The 17401-nt window shown below is 50.2% G+C and overlaps 1 protein-coding gene and 1 gene segment (V, D, J or C); both read left to right on the top strand.

Annotated features, from left to right (window-relative positions):
- LOC112633745 overlaps window positions 1-17401 on the top strand; it is a 674114-nt gene that overhangs the window by 646966 nt on the left and 9747 nt on the right.
- Window positions 5771-13743, top strand: IGLL5 (immunoglobulin lambda like polypeptide 5). Its single transcript, XM_025400659.1, has 2 exons — window positions 5771-6223; window positions 13283-13743. Exons 1-2 carry the CDS (start codon window positions 6046-6048, stop codon window positions 13600-13602), a joined length of 498 nt encoding a protein of 165 aa, XP_025256444.1. The 5' UTR covers window positions 5771-6045; the 3' UTR covers window positions 13603-13743.

Genomic DNA, 17401 nt, shown 5'->3' with positions numbered 1-17401 from the left:
GTTTTCAGAAATTTCCTGAAGCAATGAGAGACATTCTTTATTGTTTACATGTACCTCATCCTCCTGGGAAAGAGTGTCCTGGAACCAGCAGTTAACACTGACGCAGTTGGTTTGAGTCCTCAGCACAAACATTCATTGCAGGCTGAAAAGTGATAATGGAAGAGAAAGGAGTTTATTAAATCCCTAGACACAACCAAATCCATGAGCAGGGATGAGAGATGCGGGCTCAGCTGGCCCAGTCCCACAGGGGTCATCCCTCTTTTGATGGAAATGACCACACGAGGGTTCCCCAAGTGGTGTTGGGGGACCATCCAGATGGAGGGAACTGGCCTCCCAGGGTTCCCTGCTGCTTGGACTGAGCCAAGGTTAGAGGGATGGAAGTCTGGTCCAGTCCTTCCCAGCAGCATCTCCAGGCTCCTCCTCCCTCTACTGGGGCTTCCCCTCTCCTCCCCAGCACCATCATTGCTGCCTCATCTCCTGTCTCCTCCCTGTGCTCACCCTGACTCCTCCCTCTGCTCCATGCCCAGTCTCTGTAGAGCAGCCAGGGCCCAGAGACTTGGGCACAAGCTTCCATCCCACCAGCTGCAGAACCTTCCCTACAGAACCAGGCCAGTCCCTGTGTCTCGTATTTGTAGACATCCCAATCCCCCTGAGAGATGCCAGGTGGGCTCTCTGACCCTAGCTGGGAAACAAGCCCACAGTGACCCAGGCTGTTGGCATATGGACTTCAAGCTGGCTAGACCCCACTTGACTGCATCTCCCTGGCCAACTCCAACATCCGGGCTGGGAGTCTGAAATCCTAGTTCCCTTTGCCCATTCACTTCCACTAGATTTGCTTCTAAACTCCCTGTGCCTCAGCTAGTCTGCCCACCAGAATCAGCGACGGGCATTCTCCAGGGCTGTAGTGAGGGCCCTGGAACTCACTCTCTCTCTCTCTGAGCCTCTGTTTCCTCATCAGTAGTGGGAGCTAGAAGACCCCCTGCCAGGTGGGCCAGTCCATGACATCTACAGAGAGAGCAGGAACCTCTCCTATTTCCTGGAGGAGAGCTGGGGTGCAGGCTGCAACCCATGATCATCAGAGGAGCTGCGGTGTTCAAGGCTCCTACGGACCCCTTAAGCGGGGGTCAGAGTGACTTCAGGGGTCTTATTGTTTGATCCAGACAGAAGATGTTTCCAGTTGTGAAAAATGACTTCAGGGACAACAAGGACAGAGATTCCCCTCTCTGGACACCAGTGGTTGATGTGCCTGGAGTACTCCTCGTACCAGGCAGGGGAGAGAGTCCTAGGAAGTTCTAAGTGTCACCTAGATTTCGGGCCTCGGGGCCTGTATCAGGGGTAGGTGATGTCACAGTGAGTTGATGCTGTACAGCCCCTTCCCTAGGAGGTGGCAGAGGGAAGAGCTGGGGGTCATCTGAGGTGTGAGTGAGTCCAACCCTGAGGGTCTTCCCAAGCTGCAGGTGCCTGGGTGTAGAGGGAAGAGGTTCTGGTCAGACAGGCCTGGTGTTGAATCCTGGTCCATTTATTCATTTGGTCAAGAAATACTCATGGAGGGCCCACTATGTGCCAGGTGCCACGTCAGGTGACTGGGGACACAGTGTTGAGTGGGACAGTTGGCCCCTTCACGGCTGGAGGTATGATATTCTCAAGCCGGGACTCAGGGCTCTACGATTGTATGTCAGATATCCAGCCTCTTTGTGCATGTCTCCAGAGACTGGTTTCCTGGAGTTCCAAGTGACAGCCATCATTCATTCGCCTTGAATGCAAAAGTTAAAAGAGCATCCAAAAACGTAGTGACCCAGATCAGTAATATTTAATGCAATATTTTCAAAAATCAAAATTAATGCCCAAAAAACCCACAATGCACAAAATTTCAGGATCTGACTTACTCGCCTCAGTGGTTTCCCTCTTGGTCCTACCCACAGTCCCACAGGTGAGTGAGTGACCACCGGAATGCAAACCCAGAGTCAGGCTCCTGCACCCCCTTCTGCCCGGCCACCAGAGCCCTCTCCTGGGTCTCCACCTTCCTCTTCTGAAGAGCTCCAGTTGGTTAGTGCTCAGGCTTCTACTCCTGGTCTCTTCTGCCCCCTACTGGACTCTCCCCTTCTAGCTGCACTCCAGGCAGCTGGTGGAGGTTAAAGAACAGAAACCTCCCAAAACTCCACCCTCCAGTTCCAGGCTGGCTCCACCCCATGCCCAAAAAGTCTGGTCCTCCCAGGTCTCTAATTGCTATTAGTAAGTCCCGGGGTGCAGTCTTTACACCAAGTCGCTGTGTGCCTCAGGCAAGAAACTCTCCCTCTCTGAGCCTCTGTTTCCACATCAGCAGAAGGAGCTAGAAGGCCTCCCTGCCAGATTGACAAGTCTACTCTGTGACATCTACAAAGGGAGCAGGGATCTCTCCCATTTCCTGGAGGAGAGCTGGGGTGGAGGCTGCAACCCAGGATCACCAGAGGAGCTGAGGTCTTTGGGGTTCCTGAGGACTCCTCAGAGGGGGATCAGGAGCTGCAGAGCCAGCTTCTACCTCTAGGGACTCAGAGATCCAGAACCTTTGTCACTTCCTCAGCCAATACTTGTCATCCTGTGCTTCAGACTCTCCCAGATCCCAACAGTGAGAAGCTCAAGATGACACAAGAAAGACCAGCCAGCTTGAATTTGGGGATGATGGGGAGTGGGGAGCTGGGGATCCCTGGACCTGGGAGAGAGGAGTCTGCAGTGCTTGCAGGTGGAGTTTCTGGGACGTGGGGGCTGCAGACTGGGCAGGGGACCGACCAGCAGGAGGCCAAGGTGGGGGACACCCTCAGACATGGAGCAGAGTAGAAGCAACTGGATGGGGTACACCCCTCTGCTTTGAGAGAAAAGGGCCAGGGCGGGACCCAGAGGGCTCTGCAGAGGCACCACAGACCCTCAGCAGGGGGGTCCACCAAGCAGGACAGCTGGACTTGACCTCCTCTGCCCAGGCCTGGATCCAGCCCTTCCACATCTCAGTCCAGGAGGGCAGGGGGCAGGCCTGGGTGGCCAGAGCTGCAGCTGCACCTGCTGGGGAGGCCTAGTCCAGTCCTCTAGGGTCCCCAGCCAGACACGGATTTCCGACTACAACCACCATAGGAGGATGTGGTCTGCGGTGGCGACGTCTGCCCAGAGGCCACAGCAGGTGCAGGGGTGGGGGTAGGGGCAGCAGCTGGGGATGCTACATTTAGGGACAGCCCCTCTTTATCCCCAAGACCTGGGACTTTCCCTGGAAGGAGCCACAGCTTCTGGGTCCTGAGCAGTGGGTAAGTGTCATACCCACAGAGGGCCTGGGAGGGAGCAGCTTCAGCCTAGACCCTCAGGGTAGACCCTTCCCCAGCCCCCATAACACAAAGAGCCCAAGAACAGAGGCAGGAACAGGCCAAGCTCCCTGGTGGAGAAGAAGGTGTGCTGGACCAGGGGTTTCCTAGGGCCCTCCCTTGTGCCCTGAATGATGTCTGTTAGGGCACCTACACAACGTTACAGATTAGTGCCTTGCCTATCTCCAAGGACAGGGATGTGTGGTGATTTGTATAATCCAGCCCCCAGTGCCTGGGCCTCAAAAGTTGCCCAAGCAATACATATAAAGATCCAGCCTGGAGATCTTTGAAAACTGATTCGATGAGTTGAACCATTAAGTCATGATCACCATCCTCAACTTCATCTCTTTCTTCCTCCTCCTTCTCATTATCATCACCTTCAAGAACTGTGAAGGGTCTGAGACTTCACCCTATTTGCAGACTAAAATGTAAGCCTGCCACAGTGTCATGGATGCTGGCAGAAGATACAAGATTCCTGGGTCAGAAACAATGGACAGTCTGTCTTTCACAGCAAGAGCAGTTGCCAAGGTATCAGCATTGTCTTGCACCAGTTCCACAAGGTGATGCAAAGAAGGCCAGGTGACATCTGCGTGTCAGAGCTCAGGGATCTTAAAACATTTTATACTTTACAGTAAGCATATCTGCCTTTTGTTCCAAAAAGAGGCACTCTCTGTACCTTCCAAGGTTGTTCACTCTACAAACATCCTTGCAAAGATAATCCACAAGAAAGGCAATCAGTGCCTTTGCCCGAGAAACATGCAGAAATGCAGAGATCCATAGCAGACCACTGTCTCCCAACAACCATCAACTTTATCAATGAAATGAAGTCTTGGGCAATTTATCTGTTACCATAGCCCTCAAAAATATCTGGCTTGATTGTCACCAAATGTATCAGGGAAGTTAAGGAGTATCTGACTCAAAATATGAACCAAGCAATTCTCAAAGGGGCCTCCCAGGAAATTCACTTTAGGAAGTCCTACAAGGCTCCTCTGAGAGTTGCTAAAACAAAACATTGACAGCCCTAGAGGGCTGCAGATCCAAACTTGAGCAGATATTTTTAAAGATTTTGTGGCAGAAAAAGTAACTGGAAAGCAAGAGGGCAGACCCTCACTGCCGTTCTGTAAGGTGACAGAACAGGGGCCTTTCTCACCAGAGTATGGGGTCCTGAAGATCTCAAACATTTGTATACTAGGTTCTCAGGGGCAACAGAAAAGATGGGAGCGGTGAATGGGGGGTAAAGGAATGCAAATGACACAAGGGGCCACATGAAGCAAAAGAGGTTTATTCAACCAGATTTAGTCCATGTTTAATTGAGTTACTCCTTTGTGATGAGCTCTGGGTTTTCCCATGCACCAAGCAGTGTGTTACCACCTAGACCCGGAGAGCCATGTCATCATCAGGAAAGCACGCCCTAGTGTCATGCAAGGACCAGGCCTCAGATTCCGACTCCAGCCCTACCGCCTCTTGGCCCTGTGACATTAAAAAAGTAGGGAATCAGCCTGAGCAGCATTTCCTCATCTTCAAATGTGGGGGACAGTAGATAATCTTAGCTGCCAGGATTAGTGCTTGTAAAGCACCAGGACTAAAGAGCATTGCTATTATTACTGTATTATGCATCATATTCCCATATCATAGTCAAAAAGGACCCCAACTCAAAGCAACTGCCAGTCCTCTCCTCCTCCACCACTGCTGAATGGAGCAAGACATGAGTATTCTAGGTGGAGAGACAAATAGAAATACAGGGGACGAGCCCCTTCCTAGATCCTAGCGCAGCTTGCTCCCTACTCAAGAAATGACATTGGGCCCTGCATTCATGTTCTCTGGATGGTAATTTTCTCACCTGTAAAACAGAGACACTTGCCTCAATGATGCCCCACACGTTGTTCTGAATCCCAAAGTAAGGAACAACAAAAAGAGAACCAGGATTTGTTCAACACCCACTGAGTGCTTAGCAAACACATAGTTTCTTTAACCCTCACAACCTTCATGCTGCAGAGGAACTCTCCCCATTTTACAGATAAGGAAACAGAGGCCCAAGGGTAACCTAGGTCTGGATAGACTCCACATTTATGATTTCACAACTCTTCCTTGCCTGAAGGATACAGAATCACTCCCTGCAGGGCTCTTGCCCGACTCAAGAAAGGGCCACAGGGTAGCCGGCCGGGCTTAACCTAGCCAAGAAACGGCTGGTCCCAACTGGCTGGAGTGCAGTGTGCAGTCACGCAGCCTGGAGGACTGATCCGAAAAGAAGCCACAGCTCCAGCCCCAGCCCCAATACCCTGAGCTCAAGCCCTTGGGGACTCCTGCTGGGCAGCTCTCTAGGCCCTAGGGACATGCTCCACAGACCCAGGCTGCCCTTTGGGAAACAGGGAAGGGAAGTGAGTCAGGTGTGCACCACCCAGGGCCCCAGAGGCGGGGCTAGGCAGGCAGCTGTGGTGGGAGGCAGTTGAGCCTTGGATTGTGTCCGCATCAGGGCAGTTGGTAGATGCCCCTCTGGGAGAGATTCCCAGGGGTAACAGCCATGGATGAAGGGCCTGGGCTAGGGACAGGGACCAGAGCCAGTCCAGGGAGAGGACAGAGCCAACAGACTGGGGCACACTGTAACAGCCCTGCTGGCAAGAGGGACCTGGGCAAGGCCCTCCAGGGAGCCCACGCTGCAAGTCGGGTCAGAGGTGCCCCTGACCCTGAGGGCCAGTGAGACCCAACACAGGCCAAGTGGGTCATGAGACCCCTGAGGAGCTGGGTCCTGCTCCCAGGCAGTGCTGGCCCCTGCTGCTGCTGGGTCTGGCCATGGTCGCCCATGGCCTGCTGCGCCCAATGGCTGCACCGCAGAGCAGGGACCCAGACCCTGGAGCCTCAGTTGGAAGCAGCCGATCCAGCCTACAGAGCCTGTGGGGCAGGTAAGGAGCGAGAGATTTCAGGGAATGTGGGGGTCCTGCGGCAGAGCTGGGAAAGGTGACCAAGGGGAGACAAGCCAGAGGAGTGAGGAGGAAGGTTAACCCCTAAGAGGGGCCTGGGCAGACACTGGCTTTAACTAATGGGTTGCTATTTGGTCCATCACAGATTTGTTTGAATTATTGTTTTTAATATCATATTAAGATATTATTTTTCTTGATTTCTGGGTTTTCTAACCCTACTTAAATTTTGCACCAAGGTCAGTGCCTCAATCACCTAGTCCTAGTCCTCTGGGTAGGGCAGGAACAGAGGCAAAGACAGGACGTCCACAGGGGGTGATGGTCACTGTCCCCACAGGATGCCCAGGCCTGTTCTTCTTCCTCCTCCTCCTCCTCCTCTCTGCCCATGTGCCTCCTGCCCTGTGAGGGCAGGGGCCATTCCCTGGAGAAGGCAGCAAGGGCTTGGCTTGGTCTCCCCCAAAGCCGTTCATTCGCCGACTTGCACATAAATGCTTGCTGGGGCCAGGCTCAGGGACACAGGGAAGGTGGGCTGAACGGAGGGGAGCTCATCGGAACAGGCCCATGTTTGGAGCAATAAAGGGAGAGGAGAGCTCCCTCTGGGATGATGCCCAGGCTGGTCTCACAGATCAAGGGGCACTGACTGGTGATGGGTGCCCCCAAAAGACAGAGCAGTGTCAGAGGAGAGGAGAGCACAGGATGAAGCTGGGAGCTCCTGGGTGACTGGGAAGGGGAGGAAGGAAGACCATAGGATCCGTGCCCCATCCCCAGAGTCCAGGACGAGTCCTTGGATGGATTTAGATAGGAGACTGATTATCAGAGTCGGATTTGTGTTTTTGGAAAAATTAGCACTGGATAGGAGGCTGATATGAGGACTGATTAGAGGAGAGAGGAGAGGGGGTGACGGCCAGGTCCAGGGTAGGTGGGGAGCCTGGAGGAAGTCGTGGGGTGGGGAGGACACACAGATCCAGAGCACCCAGGTGCCCAGTTTCCTATGAAATGGGAGTATGAAGCTGAAGTGAGGGATGAGCAGAGGGGAGCAGACACTCTCGGGGACTGTCTATGGGCGTTGAAATGTATAACCATTTTAGTAATAGGCAACGAGTCAAAAAACAGAGTGTATTTATCTAAATTGGGCAATTCCACTTCTAGGAATTTATCCTAAGGGTGTGGCGGGGAGGGGAATAATCAAAGCTGTAACCAAATGTTTATAACAAGGGTGTGTTAGCTTAGCATTATTAATGATGGGAGAAAACTAGAAATAACCCAAATATCTGAAAGGGTGTGAAAAAACGCAATTGTATTTGGCGGTTGTTGTTGTTGTTGTTGTTTTGAAACAGAGTCCTGCTCTGTTGCCCAGGCTGGAGTACAGTGGCATGGCCACAGCTCACTGCAGCCTCAACATCCAGGGTTCAAATGATCCTCCAGCCTCAGCCTCCTGAGTAGCTAGGACTACAGCTGCAGGCCACTACGCCTGGTGAATTTTTATTAGGATTATTATTATTTTACAGACAGAGCCTCGCTATGTTGCTCAGGCCTGTCTCAAATTCCTAGGCTCAAGCAATCCTTCTGCCTCAACTTCCCCTGTGCTGGAATTACAGGCAGGAGCCACTGCACCTGGCCCAACTGTGTTTTTAAAGTATATATGCATTTTCAAAAACCTCTCTGAAAATATAGAAAAATGTTAATGGTGTGTCTGGCTGGCTGGTGGGATTTCCCCTAATTTTAATTGTGGCTTTAAAATTTTCTGGTTTTGTGATGTTGTTCACAAAAAGAGACATTTCTTCTAATACAATTTTTAATACAAGAGTAACATACTCATGTACATTACTCTTTTTGCAATAAGTACATTACAAAATGTAATGACTTTTGTACATTACTCTTTTTTCTTGCAAAAAAAACAAATTTAAGCAGAGAAGTATACAAAGTAAAAACAGTGCCTCTTCTTACCATCTCCCACCTCTTCCCAGAGATAGCCACTGTCAGGTTGGTCAATATGCTTCCAGAACTTTTCCTGTGTTGTATGTGTCCCTGAAAATACACACACACACACACACACACACACACACACACACAGAGTTAGTGTTGGGATTTTATTTTGCAAAAATAGAGCCATATTCTGCATATTACCAACTTTTAATCTATTATTGACACTTTCTGTATCAGTCCATATGGATTAACCACATCCATTGCTTATAAACTTTGCTTTATAAGCAAAGTTTAGATGAGCCAAGATTTATTTCCACTCAAAAATCTAAATGACAAATGATGCTGCAGTGGAAATTCGTGTGTGTGTGTGTGTGTGTGTGTGTGTGCGCGCAAAGTGCACTTATATATCTCCCCAGGATAGATGCCTAAAAGTGGAATTGCTGGATCAGAGAACGTACTTTTGAGATGTTATAGGTGGTGCTTCCAAAAGTCTGTGTCCACTCACTCTGGTGAGTGGTAGTGCCTTCTCTCCTACATTCTTGCCAATAATGCAAAATTGAATGTATTTATTGTTTTATTGTGTATTTTATTACTGGTGAAATTTATTTTTTATATTTTTATTTATTGGTTTTACTTCCTCTGTGGTCACCATGTTGCCCGCTTTTCCATTCTGTTGTTTTCATCTTTTTATATATCTATAATATATTGGGATATATTTGGGATTTTAGCCACTTGTTTAATATATGCATTGTAAATAATTTTCCCTGGTCTGTTTTACGGGTCTTTTGTTTATGGGGTCTCCCACCAAAAAACTGTCGTAAATTTTTGTGTCGAACTGGTTTAACCTTTTATGGTTTCTGTGACCTCCGCCATGTGTAGGAAGTTGTCTTTATTTCAATATTATAAAGTCATTTTTCTATCTTATTGTGGTACTTTTGGTGTATTGGTGTTTTATTGTTTTTTCTTTACTTCACCTGGAGTTTATTTTTGTGGATGTAGGAATAAAACCTTATCTTCCAAATAGGAAAGTCAATCATCACACCTTTGTTGAATATAAATGCAGCTTTACTCAACTACTACACATTACTGATTTGTTACATTCTTTCTGTGGTTCTCTTGGTTTATTGATCTATTCCCACACCCAACCTGTTTTGGTTATTTTAGCTTTATAGTATGTTCAGTATCTGGTAGGGAAAGAACCTGTCATCGTTACTTTTTCTCAAAATAGTCATGTCTATTACCCGTCGTTCTTAAGAGTTAGACTGCAGAATCAGTTCCCTAATTTTCAAAAATCATTCTTTTGGTGTTATGTTTGTAATATCATAGAATATGGGATTAATTTGAGAACTGCTATATTTATAATGCTCAGTGGTGTTTTTGTCCAGAGACATGACGTACTCTCCATTCACTCAGAGAAGTGGTTTAATATTTTATTCATGCAAATCTTGCACACTTTGTTTTTTATTCATAAAGCGTTTGTAAATATTTTATTGAAGTTACCAATTTTTTTCCCCATTTCATATCCTAAATGATTACTGTTTCTATAGCAAGGAACCCTGTTAACTTCCGTATGTTACTCTTGTATCCAGCCACTTTAACTCTTGTATTAATTCCAGCAGTTCTTCAGCTGATTCTCTGTGTGTGTGTGTATGTGTGTGTGTGTGTTTAGCCAACTATCACACCATTTGCCAAAAACAATTTTCTCTCTTTTTCCCTAATATTTATACATCCTCTTCTCCCCGCTTTATGTCATTTCATTGGCTAGAATCTATGGAATATGTTAAATAATAAAAGTGAGACTAGACAACCTTACCTTGTTTCTGATTCTTCAAATGTTTTGCCTTTAAATATGAAGGTTGCAGTAAATTTGGGGAGATATTCTTCGTTAAGAAAGTTTTCTTCAGTAACTTAATAAAATGCTAAATGTTTGCTTTCTTTATGTGAGAAACAAGTGTTGAATTTATATTACTATTATATTAAATTGTTTCAAAAATCTGCTGCACACGTCTTAAATACAAATGTATTAAATACAAGCTGCTGCTGAGATGAAAATTGCTGGCCCCGTCACAATGGGTATCTTGCAATGTAAATAAATTCCCTTGGGAAATAAAATCAGATTTGGAAAAGTCTGAGGATTCTTGCCATCATGAACTCTTAGCCTGTGACCTGGGTGTTTTTCTTTTTCTCTGGGGGATGTTAATGGTATCTTGTGTCATGCTAGGATGTCTAGGACAGAGAGCAATACAATGAGGGGAAGGCATTCTGCGATGTCCCCATGCCTCTGGCTTGAAGAGTAACTTGCTGAAGTGAGGACTCTGTGGAGGAGCAACGTTATATGGAAATAAGTTTAGTTGGGATCTATTGAGTTGGAGGTGTCTACAGAGCATCCAAGCAGACGTAAGTTGAGGAGGCAGAATATATGTGAATCTGGAGCCAAGAAGAGAGGTAAGGGCTGGAAATAGGGATCTAAGACCCCTCAACAGTCGTGAGTGTGCACAATGAGGGTCAGATGCAGAGAAAATTAGGAGAATACAGACAGCAGAACCCAGGATGGGGATCTGGGAGTCGGCAGTTGGGCATGGGCCTGAAAGAATAGGAAGCCGAGGAGGAAAGGGGGCAGTCTCCGACACCAAGGAGGGGAGAGTGACTAGAAAGAAGAACTTCTTGCAGAGACCTAAGGGGACTGGGGAAGAACTGCAGACTGAACTGGGACAAAGCACTGTTGGCCTTAACCAGAGAGATTTGAGGGAGAGATGAGGCTGAGAGCCAGGCGACCCTGCCATGTCCCAGCATAAAAACAGTACCTGACACAGATGGATGCTTGGGAGCTGTTGTTGGATGAATGAGTGGACAGATGCATGGATGGATGGGTGATATATGGATGGACAAACAGATGAACAGATGAACAGCTGGATGGACAATTGAATGGATGGGTAGATGGAAAGAATGATCTGAGAGATCAGAAAAAGCTTCATGCACAAAGTGGGACTGAACTGCGTCTCCATGGGTAGAAAACAGAGGACTATCCACTTGAGTCAGGAATGACCCAGTGTTCTCAATATAGGGAGAAAGCCAGCCTAGCTTGACTGGGGACACTCATGTGGGGGACTCAGAGGCCCTTTAAATGAGGTCAGACGAGGTTGGACGGGTCGAAGCCAACTCAGCACTCCTCTGCCACACTGCACAGGAGGGGATGTGTCACTCTGGGAGTTGCTGGGACCTATTGGTCCCAGTGTTGTCATCAGCACTCACAGCCTCAGAGAGGAAGGACACACACTGGGTTGACTCCAAGGCTGTGGGTGGCACTTGCCTTGGACAGGGGACAGGCATGGGGAAACCTCTGGGGGACTGGCCACCCCCCTGCCTCATGCCTAGGTCCCAGTCCCGCCTACTGCAACCCTGTGCCCGTCATGCCCAGCAGGCTCCTACTCTAGCCCAGCCCCCAGGGAGCAGACCCCAGGTGCTGGCCCCGGGGGTTTTGGTCTGAGCCTCAGTCACTGTGTTACATCTTTGGTGCTGGGACCCGGCTCACCGTCCTAGGTAAGTGGCTCTCAACCTTTCCCAGATTGTCTCACCCTCTGCTGTCCCTGGAAAATCTGTTTTCTCTCTCTGGGGCTTCCTTCCATCTGTCCTCCCAGCCTTAAGCACTGACCCCTACCTTTCTCCATGGGGCCTGGAGGAGGCGCGTTAGTCTCGGGGTAACCGGCAGGAAGGGCCCCCACAGTGGGAGCAGCTGCCTTCAGGTTCCAAGAGCTGGATGCAGCCTGGTCCCAGGGCCTGAGCTGGGATTGGGCAGGGTCAGGGCTCCTCCTCTCTTCCAGGGCAGATGTCTGAGTGAGGGACAGAGGCTGGCTCTGATGAGGGGCCCTGCAGTGGCCTTAGGGACATTGCCCAGTGACCCCTGGGGTCAAGGCCAGAGGCTGCTGGGGTGGGCCTGGGGGCTGCTGAGTCTCATAGTCTAGGGGAGTAGCCCCAAGAACAGCTGAGGGTCTAGGCTGAGGACTCGATGCCTATCCAGCCTGGGAGGGCCACATGGGGGCCTGGTGACACAGGGGTCACCCCAAGCGGAGACGAGTGGAGGGCACAGAGAGAGCTCTGGGTCTAGGCTGCAACTCTGTGGTCTGTGCTGGGTCATGAGGACATGGGGACACAGAAGGACGGGTGAGACTGGGGGAGGTGCCAGAATCTGACCCTCCCAGGACAGTCACCAGAAAGAAGAGGGTGTCTCAGGGCAGAGATGTGTCTGTCCCTGGAGCCCCGTCACCTCTGGGGCTCGGTGTTTCTCCGTTCACGGATTGGACTCCTGCTTGCCTCAAAGGGCATGTTAGACTCAGGAGATGACCACAGGGGAGCAAATGAGGGGTGTAGAGAACTCCATGGCTACCATGTGAAGTTTGGGGTCATCAGAGGCTGCTGGGGTGGACCAGGGGGCTGCTGAGTCTCATAGTCTAGGGGGGCAACCACAAGACCAGCTGAGGTGAAGGGTTCTGTAGTCGGGCTCGTGGACACAGGAGACATCTCAAAGCCTCAGAGGAGCCCCGAGGCTTGTCTAGGTGGAGCCCACTCCTTGCCAGGAGAGCCAAGTGGGCCGGGTGGGGGCAGAGCCCGGTGCCTGTGAAGGGTAGAAAGCTCCAGTTCAAAGCAGGCTTGGGCCTCCCCACGCACTGCCTGCCAGGACAGTCCTACGGGCTGAGCAGGGGACCCACAGTTCAGAGGAGGCTCTAGGTCCCGGAAAAATAAAGTGGGTGGTGGAGGGGGTGTCTAGGGGTGGAAATGAGGGATCTAGGGGTCAAGGCCACATTCTGAACTCAGACTCCAGAGATCAGAGAAGGAACACAGCCTGCCCTGGGTATATGGGGAAATCGAGGCTGTAGAGGAGAGGGGCTGGACCAGGACACCTGGGAAAGGTGACTTGGGAGGGCTCCTAGGAAGGCACAGAGCTGTCTGCCCTCCACAGGGCATGAGTTGAAAGGACGGGGAAAGGAGAGAAGGAGAGAACCTCGAGTGGACCGGACGGCCCCACTGTGAACCCTCCCAGAGACTTTAGACAGAGAGAGGGGCTCCACAACACCCCGATGTTCTGTCTGCCCTCTCTCACCCCCTTCCCTGTCCACACAGGTCAGCCCAAGGCTGCCCCCTCGGTCACTCTGTTCCCACCCTCCTCTGAGGAGCTCCAAGCAAACAAGGCCACACTAGTGTGTCTGATCAGTGACTTCTACCCGGGAGCCGTGGAAGTGGCCTGGAAGGCAGATGGCAGCGCTGTCAACGCGGGAGTGGAGACCACCAAACCCTCCAAACAGAGCAACAACAAGTACGCGGCCAGCAGCTACCTGAGCCTGACGTCCGACCAGTGGAAGTCCCACAAGAGCTACAGCTGCCAGGTCACGCACGAAGGGAGCACCGTGGAGAAGACAGTGGCCCCTGCAGAATGTTCATAGGTTCCCAACCCTCACCCTGCCCACGGGGGCCTGGAGCTGCAGGATCCCAGGGGAGGGGTCTCTCCTCCCACTCCAAGGCATCCAGCCCTTCTCCCTGCACTCAATAAACCCTCAATAAATATTCTCATTGACAATCAGAAATCTTGTTTTATCTCGTTTTTTCTTTTCTCACGCATAATTCCTAGCCTTCCCTGGGTTCTCCATTTAGAGTGGAGGGAATTCTGCACCCAGTGGGAAAGTCACCCAATGGAAGAGGCTCACAGCCTCCCTGAGTCATCTTCTCAGAGGGTCCCTCCTCTCCCAGTCACCCCTCCCCCAACTCTCCGCCATACCCATGACCCTGGCATCAGCTCAGACCAGTCCAACACCCTCCTCAATTTTACTTTTCAGTGAAGACCTGATCACATAGAACCCAGTTTCCAATGTGCCATCTGTCTGGTCATGTGCCTTTGCTAAAGGGTCACTGCTCAGAGACAACGGGCAGTTTGAAGTGAGATCCCACGCTCCCATCATCCCACACCCTACCCAACCTGCCAGGGAACCAGGTAAGCTCCCTGTGCCAGTGGGAACCGTGACCCAGAGCAGAAAGTTGTCCCTGCAGAGTGGGTCCTGAAATGCAGTTCTTGCCCACCTGGGAAGGATGTGGAACCTAGTGAGGACAGAGTGGTGGCCCCGAGCGGGGTATCAGGGAGAAACGAGGAGTGTTCCAGGACCCCTGCTTTGGACTAGAGACGGAAAACCCTTGAGCCCAGGCCAAGATCAGAGCAGCAACAGGGTTGAACTTCCCTGTCCCATCCATGATATCCAGTTAGGAGACCATTTACTAGGTGAGGGGTCCATGGTTGTGCCATCACCAGGGAGACATGAAAAGGCTGCAAAATGGAACCCTTTAGTGTAGTTCTCACTTTCACAATGCACATTAGCTATGAAAGATGCTAACAAGTCCTGCAGTTGTAAACAGTTTTTTTCTTTTCTTTTTTTTTTTTTTTTTTTGAAACGGAGTGTTGCTGTGTGGCCCAGGCTGGAGTTCAGGGGTGTGATCTCGGCTCACTGCAAGTTCTGCCTCCCAGGTTCACGCCATTCTCTTGCCTCAGCCTCCCGAGTAGGTGGAACTACAGGTGCCCACCACCATGCCCGGCTAATTTTTCTATTTTTAGTAGAGCCGGGGTTTCACTATGTTAGCCAGGATGGTCTCGATCTCCTGACCTTGTGATCTGCCCGCCTCAGCCTCCCTAAGTGCTGGGATTACAGGTGTAAGCCACTGCGCCCAGCCAACAGTTCATTTTATATAACCTTGCAAGTCAAGAGTTCTATTCACTGTCTCAACCAACTTAGCCCTAGGGTGCTCTTCAAGACACTGATATTCATGTCACTAGTGCTGGGACATGGGCCAAGGCTGAGGCACACAGATGATTCGTTGTGATCAAATGGGTCAGGCTCAGGGTTAACACTGGCCAGGTCAGAAAGAGAGCATAGGGCTGCAATCTCAACCATGAAGAGTCTCAAATTCTAAAGTCAGGGGACACAGTAGAGTTAGATTATAGTTATGGCTGGAGCCACAATGGCCAGCCTGTGTGAGGGTAGGACTCAGGTGGACTGGACTGAATGAGAAAGGTACCATCTCAAGCACAGAATGGGCATCACTGGCTATCTGATGGAGGCTGTGTCAAAATCATCTTCACCCAAGAATCAGGGCCAGGTCACACAAGGTCAGGGCAGGGTAAGTGTGAATTAAGGGCTACAGGCAGGTCAGGCTTTCATAAGACTCAGCTGTCCTAGACCCCACCCCACCAGGGCCTACTCCCTCCCTCACTCATGTGACTCAGCCCCTCCATATGCACCTACAGCCTGATGTCAGAGACACAATCGTCCCAGGGTCCCCAACAGTGGGTGAGATGGCCTTGGGAGATGTACTTCCCAGCACTCCTCATCAGTCTTGGGCGCTGTCAGGCCCCTTTTTGGTGCCTCCAGCACATCAGCGATGTGGCAGGTGCCTTCACCAGAGTTGCTGGGTGGTCAGGCCAGGCCGGAGACAGAGCCTGCAAGGGCAGGGAACTCTAGGGCCATAGTGGGGCAGAGAAGGGGCTCCTCTTGGAACCTAATCATAGCCACCCCTGCCCCAAATCACAACCTACAAGTTAGAAAGAAACTTAAGGGTCCTGATTCCCACTACCCTGCCTGGCCCCATTTCATGGATGGGAAAGCTGAGACTCCAATAGCAAAGAGGACCGCATTGCTCTCCACCTTCTCAATGGCCCTGCTGGGTAGGAAGCCAGACTCCCCTCTGGATGTCCCCTGGTACTGTCCCAAAACTAATCTCTCTCATTACTGCCTTGTCAGACATTACAGGAAACTGACAATAAGAAAATTTAAAAACATGAGGATAATACAGCTCGTGTTGACCCACCCACAATCAAGTAACCTCTTTTACACAGTTGTTTGCAGCAAATTGTAGACATCATGCCCATTAAACATTCCATTTGTGTCTCTAAACATATGGACGCCCAAAAAACTACATGCTCACAAACCTAAATAGAAATTGTCAAAAATTCTTTCGTATCAAAAAAAGGACGTTTCCCATCAAATACTTCACAAATGTCCTATGTTTCTTTCACTAGACCTGGGTTTGTGTTGTTATTTTGTGGTTTTGCATTTCATTTCTATGAGGATTCCATACAGTTGGAAATTGTGACTGGTGGCTGTGTTTTTAGACCTGTTCCATCTGCAGGTATCTTCCTAGTTGATTTTTAATTTCCTTGCAAGGCAGGAGCTACAGGAGCTGAGGGCTGGTCCCAGGACCTTCCCACGGTCAGGATGCAGCCTGCTACCTCCCCAAGCTGGAACCAAGCGCTCCTCTCTGCTTCTGTGTTTCCTGAAAATGGGTTCTTGGACAGAAAGTTTTAACAAGGCTCAGTGTGACTTTTCAGCAAGACCGCTTGGCTAGTGGGCTCCCATATGGGGTCATCTATTTGTAACGTTAGCTGGGCTTTGCACTTAGTATCCAGTGCCATTAGATGGTATACAGATGCAAGGTGACCGCACTTCAGTTCGACCACCTTTTCCTTCTACTGAGCGTGTGCCGTCATATGTTCTGTGCTCCTCTGGGAGTACGATTCTTATTTCAGTAAGAAAGAGCATAGACATGTTGCGTCTTTACTTTCATTTAGCATCTTAATAATGATGACCGTGTTGCCTGCCATCCTGTGAAGATGAACAATTATTTCATGGTGAGCTCAGTTATGTTACTGTATATGACTCACTTGAGTCCACCACAGTTCTGTTTTATTGATGATGACAATGACCCACCATGGCCCACTGGATGCCTCTTCTGGTGGCCCCAGGATCCTCCTGAAAGAACCCAGTAGATCTTGACAGCTTTCTGCTCTCTGTTCACAATCTGTCCTGGGCACATCTTTCTCCTGCCTTTGTGTCTGGAATTGCCCATTAACCTCAAGTGGACTGGTCCCCGTAAGTGGGAGGTGGGATTTAGTGACCACACTTGGGGTGCTACTCACACAGCCCTTTTGAGTCAGAAACTCCAGACATACCCAAAAATGAGATGAGACCCTGAAAGGGTAACAGGGGCTTGCTTCCAACTTTTCCCTGGAGGTTGAGGCTGGCATTTCATACTAGAACCTAGCAAGCCCATCCCAAACTAAGACAACACCAGGAGGATAGAAGTGAGACCCCCTGGAGATGTGGTTGTGGTCACACTGGAGCTTCCCATGACTGCTGGCTGTGAGGCAAGCTGCCCCTCCTCTAAGGCACTCACTGGGGACACTTGAGGACGCCTCCAGCT

Source organism: Theropithecus gelada, chromosome 10 (assembly GCF_003255815.1).
Source record: "Theropithecus gelada isolate Dixy chromosome 10, Tgel_1.0, whole genome shotgun sequence".
Classification (NCBI taxonomy): domain Eukaryota; kingdom Metazoa; phylum Chordata; class Mammalia; order Primates; family Cercopithecidae; genus Theropithecus; species Theropithecus gelada.
Note: the sequence above shows the minus strand (reverse complement) of the source record. Positions and strands in the feature narration are given on the sequence as shown.